Here is a 22,320-nt window from a genome sequence, read left to right on the forward strand (position 1 = left end):
CTCAAGTCCTAATATTGGTGTTAATTAGGGGTGGTTCGGTATGGGATACCATACCGAAACTAGTATCCCGAATCCCAAACCGAAATTTTTCGGGACGGGAATTTGAAGACCAATCCCAAACCAAATTTTCGAGAATCCCAAATTTCGGGAATCCCGAAATATTTTCGGGATTTTGGGACAAATCGGGAATCCCAAATTGAAATATGAAATTATGAATTGTTCTTCAAATATATAATTCAAGAACACATTCATGAACTAGGAATTTCATTTCATTCACACTACCATTTAATTGAACACTGGCATGCTTGACTCTTTTTATCATAGTCAAAATTCAAATTAATTAAACTCTTTTTGCAATCTGTTGAGAGACAAAAGAATCAAGCCTTCTGAAATCATCAGCCATGGCATCAGCAATAATAAAATCCACATGAATATCAAACAGAACATGAAAAATATGCAAGGTATAGGGCATTCTAGGTTGCTGAGCATGAATTAGAAACTACTAGCATCAATTATAAAAGAATAATATATATATATGTATAAATAAATATATATATATATATATATATATAATAATTAATATTATATATTTTCGGTTTGGTATGGGATTCCCGAAATATCGAGAAGCCAATCCCGAATCTCATACCGAAATTATGGGATTGGTTCGAGATAGCATCCCGAAAATTTCGAGAATTTCGGTTTGGGAAATTTTTGGTTTGGGATCGGGATTTTTTCGGTTCGGTTCGGGATTTTCGGGAATTTTTTCCACCCCTAGTGTTAATAGTCTAGAAAATGTAAGGTAATTTCCTTATATAAAGGGCTCCTTTTGAATATATTTTTTTATAAAAGCAGTCAAATAGTGAATTAAAAAAAAAAATAATCTTAAGAAGAGAGCGTTTTCTCCTTATAATAATTAGCTTGGTCGTGTCAGGTGATTTCACAATTAACAACGTTGAGCGAACTTCATTCTTCTTAGTTGATTGATTCCTATATTATCTATCTTTTGTTTCTTTGAGACTCTTGTTCAGCATCATCTTGGTTGGCAGGGAGAATTCTCTTAATATATAACAGCATAGATTATTATTCTTATTAATTATTGTTGTTGTTGCTGTGTTGATGTAAGGTGTTCATGCAACCACATATACAATAGCCCAATATAGACTTAGCAGGCCTAGAAATTTAATTAAACAAACCACCATTAATCAGAGAAACAAAAAAAAAAAAAAAAAAAAAAAAAAAAAAAAAAAAAAAAAAAAACTACAAATTCTCACAAAGAGAGGATACCAACAGCTCATAAAGAAAAAAGAAGACTCTCACAACGACCCTAGGGGGATGTTGCTTCTTGTCCCGACTTTGATGTAGCAGACCTAAATTGTTTACATTTACAAGCCTATTTGTCACCTTCACTATTAATGTCACAATTGCTGCCGCTATCGTTAAGCTGATCTACCTAGCGTAGTTATCATGTATGTAGATTCAATACATTCGTAGTTCAAATCTAAAAACGGATTCAAATAGAAAATGCGTCGATATAACAAGATAGTTTGAATTCAAAACAATATGTAACATGAACAAAATATGGTTGGAACTTGAAACAAATGAGTAAGGAGTACTAAGAGAGAAGCACATTGTTCATTAACCCAACAATCCAAATTCTCAGACCTGCACTAAGATGTATAAATATAATTATTGTTTGCTCTGTTATAAAATGACATATGCTATCAAGATTAATATCGTAATCAACCAAACCCTAATATTTATTTGCCTACTTTTAATCTCGCCTCCCTCCTTTTTGGCTTTTTCTCTTCCAACTTGTACTACAATTTTGGATTTTATATATTCTCCACATGCATCAATCATGCAAATTAGAGGCGGCCTTGGCCAATATGTATCTCCAAAAAGTAGTCAAAATAACTTTGATTTCCTAGCACTTTAATACTTCTGTTAGACGTTGATTTTTCTTTTCAGTTTTACACCTAAATTTTGACTTTTATAACACTTCAATATTTCCGTTAAACTTTTTATCAGGTTCTCTGTTAAGCGATGACGTGATATAACTTTGGTTCACTAAATCTAAGCATTGTGTCTAGCTAATTCTAAACAAATATGGTAGATTAAAGTTAGGTTATGTTATCACTTAGTGCAGAACTTACAAAAAGCCCAATAGAGATATTAAAGTGTCAAAAAATCAAAGCTTAAGTATGAAACTGAGACGAATTTTTTTTAAAAGTAGCAAAGTATTGAAGACCACGTTACTCAAAGGTGATAAACATGAAAAAATAAAAATATGATCGATGAATAAATCTGACACGTGCGGGTAGAGAGTCGGCCGTTATTTACAATTTAAAAAGAAAATCGGACAAAAATATCTGTGAATAATTTAATTAAAAAAAAATCAATTAATAACAAACTTTACAATCCTTTAGGCTTATAAACATTGAACACTTTGCGTCCAAGTTGGACGCTGCTGGATCCGAGCTTGAAGATTCATAAAATATTCGCCCAATTGGCCATTGGCCATCGCAATTGGCGATTTGGGTTGTCTTCTTTCGTCGCCTTCATCCCCCCCTGACCGAAAAGGGAATTCAGAATTCATGCCATATTAACATCTGGTTGAAAGTTTTAACTTGCCATTGTTGCAGAGAAGTGAGAGAAACGATTCTTCTTCTTCTTCTTCTTCTTTCCGTTTCGAATTGTGATATAGAGAGAGGGGAGAGAGAGAGAGAGAGAGCGAGAGAGAGAGAGCATATGTGACATGATAAATGACATGAGCTGGTTTGAGAAGCTGCGTTGTAGTTGTTCTTCTTCCAATCTCAGCCGCATAATTGCAGGCCTTCTAATATTCATTCTTTGTCATTCTTTCCAATTAGTCTCCAAGATTCCTATACACCCTGAAAATTGAAACCCACAATTCCAAATTCCAAATTTTGTTCGAATTAATCATTCAATTAAAAAATTCAATTCTTTTCGTTTCCCAATTTTCTTTTCAATTCCAAATTGCCAATGGACCCGAAGGATCCATTCTCTGCTGTATTATCTGATGGTATGATTTCTGTCTTTGTATAATTTGAATTTGCATTTGAAAATTTGGGTTGTTATTTTTGAAAAAGTTTGTTGCTTTTGGTCTGAAAATTGTGATATTTGTGTTGAGTAGGCTCTGTTTCGTCTCACATTGGGAGGCAACAGAATGCATGCCCTTCTGTTATTGTTATTGGTGGTGGGATATCAGGGATTGCTGCTGCACGTATTCTCCATGATGCATCTTTTAAGGTCAGTGATCTGCAACTATTAGTGTTCTCTCTCTCTATCTCTCTCACTCTCTCTCTCTCTCTCTCTCTCTCTCTGTGTGTATATGTGAATATGTTTAGACCCCTCAGGAATGATTGAAAAATTGTTGTATCTTGCTTGATTTCAGCAATGTCTTAACTTTATGTCATCATTTTCTCAGGTGATTTTGCTCGAATCACGGGACAGACTTGGTGGCCGGATTCATACGGACTACTCATTTGGTTGTCCAGTCGATATGGGAGCATCATGGTAACTTCATTGCTTTTAGTTCTGAGTATTTGAGGACCTCCCTTTTTTTGGTTGTTTTTTTTGTAGTTTTACATCCTTGTTACCAAATTGGTTGGTTAATATAGTTGTACATGTTAATGAACAAATTTCCTGCTGTTTGATTAGTTTAATTTGGTTCCCGTGGCATTAGTTTATGTTTCATTGTTTAATTTGTATGCTTTATGCTGTATTTGAATCCTTTCTGCTGTTTGATTGAGATTAACTCCTGTTCCTTTGCATAGAATCCTATGAACATGAAAAGGGTTAGAAATAAACAATTTACACTTAATGTGGCTTTTCCTAGGTTATGAGCATTACTCTCGGAAATTAGTTCTACTTATTCTTTAAGCATAGAAGCTCGTTATTGGTGGTGGGCTGGGGCTTAGCGGCTAGGTGGGTGCCTAGGCGGACTAGAGCGGATTTAAGTAAATCTATTATATTTTTCCCTCGTCCATTGTATTCATCAGCATGAACTCTGCTTCTTTTATTATAAATTGGGTCTTGGAGTATGTATGCTTCTCTCAGTGTTGAAAGGAATCCTTTTTACTAAAAGTTATAATTAGAGGTTTTAAAAAGCTGCTGTCGCTTCCGGTTGTGCATTGCATTTGAAGAACTGAAGAAGATTAACTTAGGTTGAAACTAATAGTATAATACTGTCTTCAATTTTATTTCAGGCTACATGGTGTTTGCAACGAGAATCCTTTGGCTCCACTGATACGCCGCTTAGGACTTACTCTATACCGTACGAGTGGTGATGACTCTGTGTTGTATGATCACGATTTGGAAAGGTACTATTTTTCTGACTGGACTTTGGATTTATGCTCGTAAATGTGTTGCACACAAGTTTTAAGAGGTAGAAGTGTCTTCCTTTTATCTACTTGATATAGATTTATTTAATCATAGGATGTGTAAACCATTGGGAAAGTTCCATTTGATGTCATTAGAACTGATATTAGTACTTTCAATGTTTCACATAACTCCGTCAAATTCCTATTTTGTTTTTTGCAATTTTCATCTTTGAAGCAGCGGAAAAAATTGAATTCAGGCCTTATCTTTTGCATTCTTTAAAATTTTATCTTCCACAGAATCATGCCATGACATTTTCCTTTGTAATAATTTTAATATTGAGTCTGAACTATTGTTTTACCTTCCAGCTTTGCACTTTTTGATACGGATGGCTGCCAAGTGCCTCAAAAGATAGTCGTTGAAGTTGGTGATACTTTCACGAAAATTCTCAAAGAGGTAGAATCTTTAAACTGCAATCCGGGTGCTTTGATTTTCTGGTTAATTATGAATCTAGCTCTGATGCAATCTGCAAACAAACTTTTATCGGTTTATTTCTCTAGACTGAGAAAGTAAGGAATGAGCATACCGATGACATGTCCGTTTCTCAAGCAATTTCTGTTGTGATGGATAGGCATCCTGAATTAAGGTATTAGGACACATTTTATTGTATTATGCTTCATTGTTTGATCTGTTGGTCTTACTGATTTAACTCCCACCATATGTAGACAAAACGGACTTGCTCACGAAGTGTTACAATGGTACATATGTCGAATGGAAGCGTGGTTTGCTGCAGATGCGGATGTAATATCACTAAAAAACTGGGATCAGGTTAGTTCAATATCTCCTTACAAGTGATGCCTCTTTGGTAATTACGTTGGGAGAGATCTCTTTAATGGGGAATGAATTGTTTCGGCCGGGTAATCATGATGCATTTTAAGTCTAGGTACCTTTGAGTTATCTATTCATGAAGGCTTACAAGTTGAGGGTACTTGTTATACAGGAGCATGTTCTATCCGGTGGTCATGGACTTATGGTGCAAGGGTATGACCCAATAATAAAGGCTCTTGCAAAAGATATTGATGTACGCTTGAATCACAGGTATGTGTGCATGTAGCATAATTGACAAATGCGTAACTTGAGTTGGCATGGGTGTATTGTGAGTCTGCAAACAAAAAAATTGGCATAATTCCCTTGTGGTAGCAATATATATACATTTTGTTGAGGTCAAAGACATTAAATCGGATTCTGAACTTTCATCTTTGCTGTGATGTTCTTAGTTATGTTTTTCTAAACGCCCCTCCTTCCTAGACCTTTCTGCCACCATCGGTTCTCAAATTATAAAATTAGCTTGTTCATTCCTTGACAAGCTTTGTTACATGGATTAGCTTTATCATTTTGTGTGTATAGCTTCCAAGGTTTACATCAGATTTTGAATATATATAGTTTCGTTAGGGCCTACAATTCCAAAGACTCGGGCTTCTTTGAGTTTGGGTTGTACTTCCACTTTGCTCGAATTTACTGGGCGATGACTAGAATATGGTGGCTGGTTCGCTGGTTTTGCCTAATTCCACTCCATCTTCAGTCCTAACAGATACAGATAGGATATAATTTTGAAATATGCAATCTATATTATTACAGTATTGGCTCTCCAAAGAGATATTTGACACTAGAGTCTTCTATGCAAGACAATTTCTTCGATTTTGTTTATTCTACCAAATACACCTTAAGATAAATACAACTCCTATCTCTAAGAAGAGAGCTGGTAAAACAGTCGAAACAGAAGCCTATGGCATATCAGTATGACTGCCCCAGCCTGAAGGCTCAGATGGTGTCGTACGTTGGTTATGATAGTTTTTTAAGTCTGGATGGATGAATAATACGAAAGTTTGTATTTTCTTCTCTCTTCACTTCAAGAGAATACGTTGATAGTTTGATTATTGCAATGGTTTATTTAACGACAAATTTAGGTTTCTTCTACTCAGTATTACCAATCCTTTTGTGAACGTATCCTTTTTGAGTTTAGGGTGCAACTTCTTATAATAACTTATGCTTTTTGAGTTCTCAAATGTAAGATAAGTAAATTAAGAAGTGCACACATTCTTGGGGAAGACTATGTTTTTAATTTTTGCGATTCTTGATAATCAGGGTGATAAAGATATTAAATGGGTCTAACAAGGTGATGGTCGCAATTGAGGGCGGAAGAAACTTCATTGCAGATGCTGCTATAATAACAGTACCCCATGGGATTCTTAAAGCCAAGTTGATTGAGTTCGTACCCCAGTTGCCTGAGTGGAAGGTTGCTGCAATTTCTGATCTCGGTGTGGGCAATGAAAACAAAGTTGCCTTACGGTTTGAGAAAGTTTTCTGGCCAAATGTAGAGCTCTTGGGCATTGTTGCACCAAATTCTTTTGCGTGTGGTTATTTTCTCAATCTTCACAAGGCCACAGGCCATCCGGTCCTCGTTTACATGGCTGCTGGAAGGTTTGCATATGACCTTGAAAAACTAACGAACGATGCTGCTGTTAATTTTGTGATGTTGCAGCTTAAGAAGATGTTGCCTGATGCCACTGAACCAGTAAGTTCTTCGTTTCCAGATATTTCTCAGTTTTTGGTCATCTTTTTATTTTCTCAAATTTGTACCATAGGTAACTGAAAAAAAGCGACAGTCCCTAAGCAGTCAGCCAGCGGGATAAAATTTCTTCCCAATGCCGGTGCTCAGGAGTCTACTCATATGAAAATTTGTGGACTTACCTTTTACTGGTCTCTATTTAACAGGTTCAATATCTGGTATCACGATGGGGAACGGACCTGAATTCGCTTGGATGTTACTCGTTGGATTTGGTTGGAAAGCCAGGAGATATATATGAGAGGCTTCGGGCACCTTTGGGTAATCTCTTTTTCGGTGGGGAAGCTGTTAGCATGGACCACCAAGGATCTGTACACGGAGCTTACTCGGCAGGAGTTATGGCTGCTGAGAACTGTCAGCAGCATCTGTTGCAGAAACTCGGTAATTTGGAGACCCTTCAGCATGCTTACCTTATGGAAGAAGTGCTTGAAGCAGCAACAGTTCCCCTCCAAATCTCAAGGATGTGAACCATTTTCTGATACTTCAGACATGAAAGATGGGATTTACAATTTCAAAGTTGTTGATCTAATTTAATCTTTTGGATTTATCAAGGAACCCTCATTAACTTGCAATGTTTTGAGATGTTTTAGTAAAATTACAACCGGGTCAAGGAAAACCCGAAGACCCGAGCTCTGCCTCTACCTTTTCTCCTCTCTCTTTAACTTTTATTTCATCACCTCACTCCTCAGTGCTGCTTCCCTCTTGACAAATGCATGCATGTCGAGTTCGACCTCCCATGGAAGTGCGAGAACGAATGGTACATTAGCATAAAGTCATAAACGAATGGTACATTAGTATAAAGTTGTTGATATAACGTGAACGATACAGTTGTTGATATGACGTCAATATTCGATATCAATATCGTTATTTACATCATTTGCATTACTGTGGGTACTCTAGTTGGGCGTTGTGACCGTTTGTAATATAAAACCAACTTTAACCTCTTCTTTTTTTTTTTTAACAAGCGATATTATATTAGACTCCAAATTCTTTGGTAGCAAACATAGAGAGAAAAAGATGACACTAGTTTGAAGCCCTGGTTTATTGCTGTTGAGCGATTAGCGTACCAAATTCTTTGGTAGGCCTATATATCGTAGTTTTGGCAGTGGAACTATGTATAAAGAAAGAAGTAGATTAAATTTAAAGGGGCTTGGAGATTTTACCCTATGAACCAAAGAGAGGCGCAATTACGTTGTTTAAAAGCTGCAAAGGCTTCTTTCTGTGTAAGCTACAACAATGACTACAATTTTATGTTACATGTTAAAGTCTCATGAGATCTCTGATCCGTTATGCAGGTTAACTACTAATAACATAAAGTCTTTCATTGATTTCTAACTTCTCACTAGTTTGATGGATGCTTTAGCTAATTTTGGTGTGATGAATAGTAGTTTTACGTGGTGGGATTAATTATTAAAAAACTGTACAAAAATAATTAATTATTAAAAAATACTGTTTATACGACCAAAATACCCCTGCATTATTTTTTGTTACTTTTGACTTTTTTTTGTTTGGGGAGCATTTTTGTCCAAAACTTTTTGATGAAATCGTGACCCCAAAGGGAACCTGCTGGCTTTATATATACAGATACGTGTCATCCAATACTAATAATACGTGTGCATAAAATCCACATTAAAAATTAAATGTGCCTAGTTCTTCAAAGTTCAAAGGAATTTCAAGGGTTTTTGGTAAGGTCAATGTTTGCTCACTCTATTTGATTAATTTGCATATGGATATCATGCATGTCGACAAGATATTGTTCTTAATCCGATTCTAATTTTTCAAATGGAGCAGATGCCAAACGTGAAGTGGTTAATTTAAGCGTATATTAATCGATCAGTCAAGGGATGATTATGAGCAGACAAAACCTTGTCGTGAAAACAAATAAATAAAATAACAACTACAATCAAGTCATTTCGTTTATGATTCATATCATAGGGCTTTGACGAAGAACAAAATGTCAGTTGCCGACTACATGACCCACTTCCTCTCTTCCTTTATCCATGCTTAGAATCGAGAGCACGTAAGATAAATTTACACATGCAAAGTTAAATAGATAATAAAAAAGAGGAAAATAAAAAAAATATGATCCCGAGTCAAGTGCGGAAGTCATATCAATAACTCATTCATTCTCTTTAGGCTATTTGTGATCTAATAGTTAAAAAAGTTATAAGTTAAATTTACTCAAAGTAAAATTTAACTTCAAATGTTATATCATCCTCGATGCACAACAAATAAGAATCAAATATAATGTTTGAAGTTAAATACATAATCATATACGACCAAATGCCCAAAAGAGAAGTCAGGAATTATTTGATGGATGGACTAAATTAAAATAATTAAAATTTCAAGTATGAACTCTTAAAATCCAAACAATGAACAAATAAACTCGCAGCTACTTCAAGAACTTACTAATTGATAAGAGACATCAATAAACTTGCAGACTAAGAGTCAAAGAATAAATATCTATGTCTGGGTGCCCCTTTGTCTTTGGCAAGAAGCGTAGGCTGTTGTGTTTTAGACTTCAAAATGTCAAGTCATGTCTGTAACTCCGTATTGAATTAACAAACAGCTTTCATAATTTGTAAGTGAGTGTATTGAGTGGTGAAATGTTACAATCTATAGAGAGCCACGTATTGCAGTAATGACAATGAAGTTTTTAACTTAATACTATAAATTTTTATTGTTGGTTAAAGTGGTTAGTTTTTTAGCATTTAAAACACTTTTATTGTTTTATATTCTCTAAAAGAAAACTAATTAGGATTCAGATTTTTCATTAGTTGGGTATGTTAGAATCATAAAAAAGTTCATATAATAGCGGAACTAATTAGTATTTTTAATATTAAAAACCTCAAACCCTCGCTATGCTAGAACCCACCCTAATCATGTACATGGCTCCGCTAGTGTAAATGCAGAATTAAATATTAATTCGCACTTAACTCTAAGTTCATATATGAATCCAACTGTTTAAACGCGTTGGAGAGAAATTGATCTCTAGACCATTTAATTTGAGATACATGACATTAATATTGATAATAACTCCTTAACCATCAAATTTGAAATAAAAATTTATACCTTTCAATTTTTCATGTGTATTGGAGATAGCCTTAATTCGCAATACTCGTTTTATTTGTCTCTGTAGTCTCTATCAATGTGCACTAAACTCCGCATGCTCTCATATTTATTTGTTTTTTTATTTAATGTGACCAAAATATTTATTAGTTTAGTGTACATATTATTTGCACCCTAATGCAAATAATATAAGTATTTGAATAACTGAATTCAACTTGTATCTCATCACCAAAAGCACGAGTATGTACCAGTAGTTTTTAATTGGAAGGACCAGGGAAAAAAGGATTATTTTCAATTTACTATTTATAAGGGCATCTTCATTAACGTTTTGCAAAATATTATTTAACCTTGGTTTTGTTAGAACATCGGATTGACTCCTCTGTTTTTTAAGAACAATTCTCAAAATAATGGAAAACAAAGTTAGATTTTAATAAATAAATAAATCATGTATACCATCACTACCTTGACCACCACCACCTACACCTCCACCGCCACCATTGTCACCATCACCACCATATTATCCACCATGGTCACCCCCTGCCGTAGCCATGACCATCACCACCTCCTTCAATCACGACTACGGTTACCACTGCCACCACCACCATCGCCATTGCCAACATCACCACATTCTCTACCCCATTATCCTCACCACTGCCATCACTTCAATCACCAATGCTACTAACACCACTTCCGTCTCAATCACCATCTGTACTACCACGGCCACTATTATCACCAAACGCAAATTTATATGTTGTTTGACATTTTAGATATTGATACCAAACACGTTTTCAATGTTTTCATTCTAAAAAATCATTCTCGTATTAAACTACTAGTCACATTCTCAAATAAATAAAATTGAAGAATCCTATTTGTCATTTTTGTTTTACAAAATAATTCTCCAATGTTCAGTTTACAAAACACCCGGATCGGCCCTAAGCTTTTTCATTTCTAGCTTTTAGTATTTAAGGTTTTTTTGTCTAACTTTTGTATCCAAACATTGATTTTAGTATTAAGGTTTTGTCTCATCATCACTCTCGCCACCATTATCATCATCACCCCCACCGTCTCACCATCGTCATAATCGACACCACCATCACCATCTCACTATGACTAGCTCCAATACCACCACTGTCACCACCACCACCATATTATTCATTGCCGTCACCCCCACCCGCCGCCACAATCCGCCACCCTAGCCGTCACCATCTCCCACCATACACCGCTACAGCCACCATCACCATCACCACTGTTGCCACCTCTCACCACCATCGCCACTACCACCATCCCCACATTCTCCACCCCACTGTCCTCATCATTGCCACCACCACCTCCACCATCTTCACCCTATTATTTTCCTCACTACTACCATCACTTCCATCACTATTGCTCTAACACCACTTTCATCTCAATCACCATCTCTACTATCACCTCCGCCCTCACTAACAAGCACAAATTTATATTTTGTTTGACATTTTAGATATTGATACTAAACACGTTTTAAATGCTTTCATTCTAAAAAAATTATTCTTGAATTAAATTGTTCGACGTATTCTCAAATCATAAAAATACAACATCCTATTTGTCATTTTTGTTTACAAAACAGTTCAAAATTCAATTTGCAAATGGTCCGGACGGGCCCTAAGCTTTTTCATTTTCAGCTTTTTAGTATTTAGGGTTTCTTTTCTTACTTTCTTTACATTGATTTTTTTGACTACTTTCGTACATTTGTTTGTTAGTTCATCTTCATCCTTTAAGTCGTCCGCATACCAATGACGTAGCATGTCTTTGTCCCTCCTTTGTCCCTCCACATATCAAAGTCCAACCACATTATTAGCTAACAGAAAATTTGATTTTTTTGACTACTTTCGTACATTTGTTTGTTAGTTCATCTTCATCCTTTAAGTCGTCCGCATACCAATGACGTAGCATGTCTTTGTCCCTCCTTTGTCCCTCCACATATCAAAGTCCAACCACATTATTAGCTAACAGAAAATTTGATTTTTTTTACTACTTTCGTACATTTGTTTGTTAGTTCATCTTCATCCTTTAAGTCGTCCGCATACCAATGACGTAGCATGTCTTTGTCCCTCCTTTGTCCCTCCACATTAAGCCTGGCAAACGGGTCGTGTCTGTCGTGTTCGTGTCGTTTTCGTGTAACACCTGTTATCTTAACGGGTCGTGTCGTGTCACACCCGTTATCTTAACGGGTCCTTAACAGGTCGTGTCACTCCCGCTATGACCCGTTAAGAAAAAAATATTTTTTTTTACAATTTGCACATACCACACATTGCGACATAAATATTACTTGAAAACATTAAAACATTTCTCGTTCAAGTACTATATCTACACTCGAAAATGAAAGCCTAATAAAAAAAATAATACATACACTACTAATCTATTACAAATATTTTAAATTTAAATTGAAGATCGAATTCATTCATTGTATTCATATAGGGTCAAGGAGTGTAGTTATAAAAAATCATCAAAATCAGAGTTAAAATAACCGTTAAATCTTGATTTTTCGTTTATAACCGTCGAAAAGCTTTGTCCCGTTACTTGATCTCTGAATGTTTTTTTTTTTGTGATTTTTTGCTGATGTGATCTCCAAGCATATACAAACAATTTTGACGGTTTGGATCGTTGAAATTAGTTTTGGAGAATTCGTAAAACGATAGATTGACTAACACTTAGAGTTTATTTATAATTTTATTAAGTATAACATAAGATTTTGTGGTATCCACTTGTGTAAATATTTTAAATTGAAGATCGAATTTATTCATTGTATTCATATAGGGTCAAGGAGTGTAGTTATAAAAAATCATCAAAATCGAAGTTAAAATAACCGTTAAATCGTGATTTTTCGTTTATAACCGTTGAAAAGCTTTGTCCCGTTACTTGATCTCTGAATGTTTTTTTTTTTGTGATTTTTTGCTGATGTGATCTCCAAGCATATACAAACAATTTTGACGGTTTGGATCGTTGAAATTAGTTTTGGAGAATTCGTAAAACGATAGATTGACTAACACTTAGAGTTTATTTATACTTTTATTAAGTATAACATAAGATTTTGTGGTATCCACTTGTGTAAATATTTTAAATTGAAGATCGAATTCATTCATTGTATTCATATAGGGTCAAGGAGTGTAGTTATAAAAAATCATCAAAATCGGAGTTAAAATAACCGTTAAATCGTGATTTTTCGTTTATAACCGTTGAAAAGCTTTGTCCCGTTACTTGATCTTTGAATGTTTTTTTTTTGTGATTTTTTGTTGATGTGATCTCCAAGCATATACAAGCAATTTTGACGGTTTGGATCGTTGAAATTAGTTTTGGAGAATTCGTAAAACGATAGATTGACTAACACTTAGAGTTTATTTATACTTTTATTAAGTATAACATAAGATTTTGTGGTATCCACTTGTGTAAATATTTTTAATTGAAGATCGAATTCATTCATTGTATTCATATAGGGTCAAGGAGTGTAGTTATAAAAAATCATCAAAATCGGAGTTAAAATAACCGTTAAATCGTGATTTTTCGTTTATAACCGTTGAAAAGCTTTGTCCCGTTACTTGATCTTTGAATGTTTTTTTTTTGTGATTTTTTGCTGATGTGATCTCCAAGCATATACAAACAATTTTGACGGTTTGGATCGTTGAAATTAGTTTTGGAGAATTCGTAAAACGATAGATTGACTAACACTTAGAGTTTATTTATACTTTCATTAAGTATAACATAAGATTTTGTGGTATCCACTTGTGTAAATATTTTAAATTGAAGATCGAATTCATTCATTGTATTCATATAGGGTCAAGGAGTGTAGTTATAAAAAATCATCAAAATCGGAGTTAAAATAACCGTTAAATCGTGATTTTTCGTTTATAACCGTTGAAAAGCTTTGTCCCGTTACTTGATCTTTGAATGTTTTTTTTTTGTGATTTTTTGCTGATGTGATCTCCAAGCATATACAAATAATTTTGACGGTTTGGATCGTTGAAATTAGTTTTGGAGAATTCGTAAAACGATAGATTGACTAACACTTAGAGTTTATTTATACTTTTATTAAGTATAACATAAGATTTTGTGGTATCCACTTGTGTAAATATTTTAAATTGAAGATCGAATTTATTCATTGTATTCATATAGGGTCAAGGAGTGTAGTTATAAAAAATCATCAAAATCGGAGTTAAAATAACCGTTAAATCGTGATTTTTCGTTTATAACCGTTGAAAAGCTTTGTCCCGTTACTTGATCTTTGAATGTTTTTTTTTTGTGATTTTTTGCTGATGTGATCTCCAAGATACAAACAATTTTGACGGTTTGGATCGTTGAAATTAGTTTTGGAGAATTCGTAAAACGATAGATTGACTAACACTTAGAGTTTATTTATACTTTTATTAAGTATAACATAAGATTTTGTGGTATCCACTTGTGTAAATATTTTTAATTGAAGATCGAATTCATTCATTGTATTCATATAGGGTCAAGGAGTGTAGTTATAAAAAATCATCAAAATCGGAGTTAAAATAACCGTTAAATCTTGATTTTTCGTTTATAACCGTTAAAAAACTTTGTCCCGTTACTTGATCTTTGAATGTTTTTGTTTTTGTGATTTTTTGCTGATGTGATCTCCAAGCATATACAAACAATTTTGACGGTTTGGATCGTTGAAATTAGTTTTGGAGAATTCGTATGCCATCAATCAAGTTCCGTGTGTGTGTGTGTATATATATATATATTTATTAAGTAGATTTAAATCTATTTATTTTGTACGTATAAATTATAATTGACTGGTACATGGAATAGTACATACATCACGTGTCACGTGTTCATTATAAAAATAGTGAGATATGTCATGACAGTCATGTGTGTGATAAAAAGTTAATAACTTAAAAAAAAAAAAAAAATTTCTCACCACTTCTATTAATTTTCATTTTTCCCTCTCTTTTTTGTTTCCTTTTCAACTTTTTCTTATCATTTTCACTTTTCCCTCCAACATCTTTCCCTGATTCCCTCACTTTTTTGTTTTATTTTCAACTTTTCTTAACATTTTCATTTTCCCTCAATTTTTTTTTTCAAAAAGGACGGCAAGTTGGCAAATGCATTGATCATGCATATTAAATTATTAATTAATATGCATTATAGTTTTTATAAAATTTAATATATATATATATATATAATTAGTATAGATAGACTTAATATTTTGGGGGTATAATTATTATAAATTTTATAGTTAATTTAATATATATATATTTATTATAATTTTTAGGGGTATAAAATTGTAAAATTAATGTATATAATTATTACAGTATTTTTTTAGGGTTATAAAATTATAAAAATAATATTCTGCTTATCGTGTATCGTGTTTACCCACGTGTATACCCGACCCAACCCGTTATCTTAACAGGTGCTTATCGGGTTACCCGATAAGACCCGATTCGTTATCGTGTCGACCCAAACACCTGTTAATTTCGTGTCGTGTCGTGTCGGGTTATCGGGTCGTGTCAGAAATTGCCAGGCCTACTCCACATATCAAAGTCCAACCACATTATTAGCTAACAGAAAATTTGACAAAAACACTGGCGGATGTATAGACACGGAAGAAGATTCTTTTTGGATTTACTTTATGGGAATTTTAGAGATCCTCACATTATAGTTGTTAATCGTACATTATGCGGTCAATTTTTGTCAGGTACTATTTATGTTTAATTTTAAATATAAAAAAAAAAATCAAATGATTTCTGACCGCACAATACACGATGAATAGTTAAAATATAAAGATTTCCACAATTTAGATCCGAATGAGATCCAAATCCTATGAAAACGACTGAAATCAACTCACATGAATAAAGTAGAAATTACTCCAATATATATATATATATATTCTTCCACCGAAGTGCTGTCAATGCATTCTAGGTTTAGTGAATTGGATTTACTACTCTTAGATGTTTGGCACACCATAATTCGAACAAGATTCCTTGAATAATGACCTATTTTGGTATAAAGTCGTAGATCGCGTTATCAATTTTGAGTAATGCTACGTAATTAAATTTGTAGATTACATTTGCAGATTAAATGATGTATCATTAATAAAAAATAAACATATTAATTAACACTTAAATAATAATTTAATTATCAATTTTACGTTATTTAATTTACAAAATTTTGCTTACACATTTAGTCTCTATAAATTATGCGCTTCATGTTAGTTTACAAAATTTTACCTACACATTTAGTTACAAAGTTGTACCTACAGCACTTTAATTACCCATCAGTTTTTGTGTGTTGCGCACATGGATCGTGCACATCAAGTGCGCATGACCCCGCCACAATTAAATCCAAGCCATACATCTAAATAACTTAAAACCAACGGATATAATGAGTCTCATAGAAGATAAGTAAATTTAAAGAAGACAAGCGTGTAAAAACTCAATCATGCATGGCGATGTCCTTGCCTTTCCCCTCGCATGTCGCCTTCAAGAAATTTTTTATTATCTCAAGAATAGGGATCAGTACATTAAGTACTGTAGTCAAGATTTTAAAAAACGATATGCGCTAATCGAACCGTAGGATGAGATTTAGCACCTAGACGGATTTAAGTAAATTTATTATATTTCGTGTAAATAAGTAATCGTTTATACTTAAAATATATATAATTTCATCATAAACTACAAAATAGAATGACATATATATTATGAAGCATTTGAAAATAATAAAAATATGGAGAACCAGCATATAATATGTGTTCATTTAAGTATTCAACAAGTCTCTTACAATTTATTGAAAAAAATAAAATGCAAATGAAAGTTATCTATTATCTATTGAAAAAAATAAAATGCAAATGAAAAAAATAAAATGTAGATGGAAGTTATCTATTTTCTATCTATTTTATTATTATACAGATAATAACACCATATGTAAGATTAAAAACTGAAAAATAGTCCTTTAACTTGTGTCCACATCAAAATATGTATTCCATATCATTTTTAATTACTTTTCTATGGATTTATTGAATTTTTAGTTTGATCATACCGAAACGATCATACCTAAACTATACAACGTACCTACTTGAAATCATAACCACATTCACCATACCGAATGAAATGGACCTAAACTACATAACTTAACTAATTGAAATCAACCCAACTGACCGTACCAAAACGATTGGATCTAAACTAATTGTCGTACCTAAATGTAAACAGAACCAAAAAAATGCAAACTCCCCACATAGGCCTTTCAACAAACACATGGTATACATTGTAATCATGTCTTGTTAAGACAAAAATTGGTTATGAGAGCATTCAAAAGCATGACAAGGAAACTGGGTATCATATTCTCCACGTATTATCATTATCAGAGCTTTCAAAAGCACGACAAGGAAACTGGGTGTACAATATTCAAAATTTGAATAAATATCAAGAAAAAAACAAAATTAAAGAGCAGGGTTTTCAAAATTATATAGTTGCTATTTGAAAAACTTGAAAATTTTCATTGATTACATGTATAATTGAAGCATGCTTTCATGTCGTGTTTTCACTTTGAAAATCTTTGGTTATGTTTATGAAACTCTGGTTACGGTTCTGAAACTTTGATGGCATTGGTTTTTTTTTTTTTTTTTTTTTTTAAACTTCGGTTACGTTTCTGAAACTTTGATGGTGCATGCATAGAAATTATAGTAAAATATGTGGTGTTGTTATAAGTGACATGTCATGGGTACATGAAAATAATAAAAAAATTAGATTAAAAACTTTTCAAATTATATTGTAAAATTCATCTTATTTAAGCCTTTTTATCTCTCCAGCCTCTTTATTTATTTTAGGTTTTTTTAAGCAAAATAATTCTTAAGATTTGCATAACTTATCACTTTAGTATCTGATATTTGAAATCAATAAAATTAGTTCCTGAGTTTGTCCACTATCAATCATTTTGACCCTTTAATGAAAAATCTCCATTAAATAAAGTTAAAATGACAAAATTACCTTCAATTTTTATCAAATCATTTGGTCGTTTGTTTATTAAATTGAAGGTATTTTTATCATTTTGATACTTACTTAATATAATTTTTCATGAAAAAACCAAAATGATTGAGGTTGGACAAACTCATGGATCACTTCTATTGATTTCAAATCTCAAAAATCAAAATAATGAATTATGTAAATCTTATAGATTATTATGGCTAAAAAACTTTTATTTTATGAAAAATAGCAATATCTTTGTCGTAATGAAAAAATGTGAATAATAGAAGGTATGGGTCCATTCATGCGATGTGAATAATGATGGGAAATATTTTATGTGTGCCACAATGGACAATCCCTCTGACTTTTGTGCACTAACTTGGTCACGTTTCTTTCGCTGCAGATGTGTTCAATTTGAAAATGCTTTTATTTCTCGTCCTCTAGTTTATTTTGTTTAATTTTAATAAATAAATATAACGTTACGGTTGTGTTCGATTTGAGATGCTTTTATTTCTCGTCTTTTAGCTTATTTTGTCCACAAATGTAATCATATTCACAGCATCCAAATGTTGATCGTACTCTTGCAAATCTACTGTTATTATCCACATTTTCCTTATTTGCAAACTACTAGTTGCGCCATTTACCAACCAAACCAGCTAATAATTTTGATTGAATCAATTTTTGGCAACCGCAAGAAGATGGTTGGCTAGCGAAAATTGATTTTCAGTCATTATGTATATGTGGTTGGCAAGTGGCACAAGAACACGGTTTACCAACCAAACCCAACCCTAGCTCGATTTGAAATGCTTTTATTTCTCGTCTTTTAGTTTATTTTGTTTAGTTTTAATAAATAAATATAACTATAAGGCCACTTAGTATTACAGTTTTGTATAAAAAGTCTTGAGTTTGGTTCTTATAGATGCTGGATTTGAATTAAATTATTGGGGTTGATCTTTAGGGTTATAAAGGAAACGTGTAGGTTGATAAGTCATGTTTTTAACATATTCGATATTACTATACTAAAAATGATGAAATAGACTAAATTACACAATGGGCTATTCATAATAATTTGGTTTGAATTTATATTTAGAGATAATCGAACCTAAGACCTCTCACTTATAAATGAAGATGAATATTACTATATCGTAGTAATAAGTAACAAGTTCTTTTCTCTTAACAATAGTATAGATATACATTAACTAATCAATCGTAAGAGGAGCATAAGTTCTATTATCAACACTACATCTCAGTGTACATTCCAAACATTTTATATTTAAAAAGAAAAATATACTTACGAGAAGTGCATAATCAATTTTCTAAAGTGCCAATAATAGCAACCGAATAATATAATTCACGATTCGGCATTAACCAAATGATGATGTATAACAAATAGACTACAAGACCACGTTAAGCTTTTGATCAATGCACATGCTATGCATTTTAGACTAACCCAAAAGAGTTCAGAATGCTTGTGACTTTATAAAAAACTTGGAAAGGGATCCTCTCCGAATCCCTTCCACCAAGTTCTCTTCATCAAATAATCCGGAATTTTGAAATTTGATCTAATGGCTAAAGTTATTATAACTTTTAAAGTGGGCTCCTGTTTGTAGCCGTTGGATTAAATTTCAAGAGCTGGGATTAGTTGATAAGGAGAACTTGGTGGAATGGATTCGGAGAGGATCCCATTTCCAAAAAACTTAGTGTGGAAGTGCAATTACATAATAGGCTATTAATATGGAAATTGTTATTAGCACTCCAAAAATCTCATTCTACACTTCAAATTTTCTATATTAGAAAGAAAAAATACACTTGTAAGGAGTGTAGAATAAAATTTTTAAAGTGCCAATAACACTTTCCATTAATATTCATGAGTAAATCCACCTTTTAGATGTATCACTACCAGGCTAGAAAAAATTTTGTAAACTGAGAAAATACGTGTGAGATACGCACAGCTCCAGATCAACGATTTTGAGCCAAGTGAGAAACTGGTTCGGCATAAATTTCTGTTTCCATTTCTGGTTTACCACATGGTAAGTTTTGAATAGGTACGAGCTAGAGTCACTTAGCATGGTCCAAATAGCAAGTTAGGTGTACCAAAATTTCTAATTTAAATTAATTTTGATGGCTTTGTGGTGGGTTCTCAGGTTGTGGGTGGATTTATCATAAGAGATTCTAATGGTTCACCTCCATTGTGGCTAGTGCCAGCAATCTTGGAGAAAGTACTATTTCTGTTGTTGAAGCTCTTCCTCTTAGTGATACTTTGAGATTTGCAAAGGTCAAGGGTTTTAGGAAGGTTTGCGTTGAAGGAGATTCCAAGCTCATCATTGATGTTATTTTGAACAAATGCAATACACCGTGGCACTTAAAGACAATTATTGACAACATCAGATATGTTGCCAGTTCCTTTTCTTTTATTTCTTGGTCTAATGTCTTGAGCGAGGTGAATTTTTTTGCTTATGTCATTACTAGTGTTTGTCAATCGATCCAAAACATTTACATTTGGAATAAACTTTTACCATTCTTGCTAAAACTACTTTTTTGTGTCATTTGCAACGTTGGTAGTTCTCAGGGGAAGTTTAGTCAAACTCAAGAGAAAAATTATGTAGTATCTCACTTGACTTTAATCTATTCTTTTTCCCTTAGATCAGGAGCACCTTTTCCCATTGAGTTTTTGCTAACCTGATGAAGGTTAAATGAGACACCCACTAGGGTTGGTCATAACCTTGACGTGAGCAGTTACTGCCGCTTGTTCATCTCAAGCGTCGACATTGCATTAGCTCATCTTTTTATTCTTAGAATTCGGCTTTGACCTATTGGGTTTACTACAGTGAATACAAGTTTGTCCCATTGGGTTTACCATAGCCTGGTTTTGGTGAGACTATACTTTTTATACGCATCCCTACTTGGAGACTCGCATATGCATTGCATGTGCTTGACGAGAAGGCTTCATCAATTGCTTCCACATTTGTCTAAAGACATGATGCTAATGCTTCTTTAGTTATACAAACTCGAGGAAATGTTGTCGTTATTATTTATTATTATATAAATGTGATTATGTAAATTGGAAGAGTAGGAATTCTATAGGATCCACAAGATTCTTTTCATCGTATAATTCGTATTACTTGAAAGACAAGTAAAACTCATTTGAATAAAGACACAAGACAAAAGAAAAATCAGTCAAGCTAAATACCAAATCCCTTCTTCCATCTCTCTGTGCCGTTCCATACTTCTCTTCTTCTAAATTGTTATTTACTATCAAGTACATCATCACTATGTATACTACACATAATATTGTTGTAAATATTATTATGTAATATTTTATGAGTTTAGTTCATGTAATGTAAAGTACGGAAACTTTTACGTGACTTTACGTAACCGAATCATGTATAAAGAAGTTCCTCTCTATTCATATATATCATTTCAAACACGTTATGTTTGACTCTGTTTTGGAATAATTATTTTTATTCATACGAATATTATACATGACATGGTAAACGTGTATTAAATTTCTATATTCTTTTTGCCATCTATGAACTATCCGCCTATGGATACAATAAGCTTTGATCATTCAATGTGATTGATTTCTCTTGCATTGTTAAAGCAATATGATTGGCTATGAATCTACTTGAATTTTTTACCGGGACAGTCTTTTTCTCTTTGACCAGCTTAAAATTGACAAAAAAAATTTCGAGACCCATTGTATGCCACCACGCCCCCTATTCTTATTGATTGTACATATTCTCTTCTTTAATGGATATCGTACCTTTTCTCAACAAATTAAAACAATAAACCCTTGGTGTGGTTGGGATACAGACCAAAATGAAATGGAATCAAAGATTTGAGTGGTTCACCTCTCAAAACTAGGCTACATACACTATGTTGCTCAAATTGTATTGATCTCAAGTCCATTCTCTTAGTCGTCTACCCCCTTACAAGAGGTTCATACCCCTTTATTTAGGTCTTCAATGAACCTAGAAGCCTTGTGTTCAATTTCATGTGCTTTCTGGGCATTTAATGCACCGCTTACGTAGAAATCGTCAGTGTTCAGTTCTAAAAATAGTAGTAGCAACTTTTTTAAACCCACAATAGTCTCAAACTGGCTCTTTATAAACAGCTTATATCAAATTTATATTAATCTTATTTTGATTCTATAAATATTTCAATAAGCATTTCAACATGAGTCTGATTTTAAATCTTCCTCAGTTTAAATACTTCTCGATTCAATTCCTCTAATTTTGTTTAGTAGTTTATAAATTAGTAGGTGAGCAATTCTTCTTCTCATTTTAGTTTCTCTAATTTCATTTCCAAATTTGTATACACGCCATAAAT

General features: G+C 33.2%; 1 protein-coding gene across 1 annotated transcript; it reads left to right on the forward strand.

Moving 5' to 3' along the window:
- The first annotated feature begins 2,371 nt into the window (after nucleotides 1–2,371).
- On the forward strand, nucleotides 2,372–7,608 carry PAO4 (polyamine oxidase 4). The gene is made up of 10 exons (XM_068446749.2): nucleotides 2,372–3,043; nucleotides 3,155–3,270; nucleotides 3,449–3,537; nucleotides 4,230–4,343; nucleotides 4,710–4,797; nucleotides 4,902–4,987; nucleotides 5,067–5,169; nucleotides 5,342–5,439; nucleotides 6,487–6,916; nucleotides 7,117–7,608. Exons 1-10 carry the CDS (start codon nucleotides 3,004–3,006, stop codon nucleotides 7,432–7,434), a joined length of 1,482 nt encoding a protein of 493 aa, XP_068302850.2. The 5' UTR covers nucleotides 2,372–3,003; the 3' UTR covers nucleotides 7,435–7,608.
- The last annotated feature ends 14,712 nt before the right edge of the window (nucleotides 7,609–22,320 follow it).

This window comes from Pyrus communis, chromosome 17 (genome assembly GCF_041283825.1).
Source record: "Pyrus communis isolate YQ-2024b chromosome 17, ASM4128382v1, whole genome shotgun sequence".
NCBI classification, from domain to species: Eukaryota; Viridiplantae; Streptophyta; class Magnoliopsida; order Rosales; family Rosaceae; genus Pyrus; species Pyrus communis.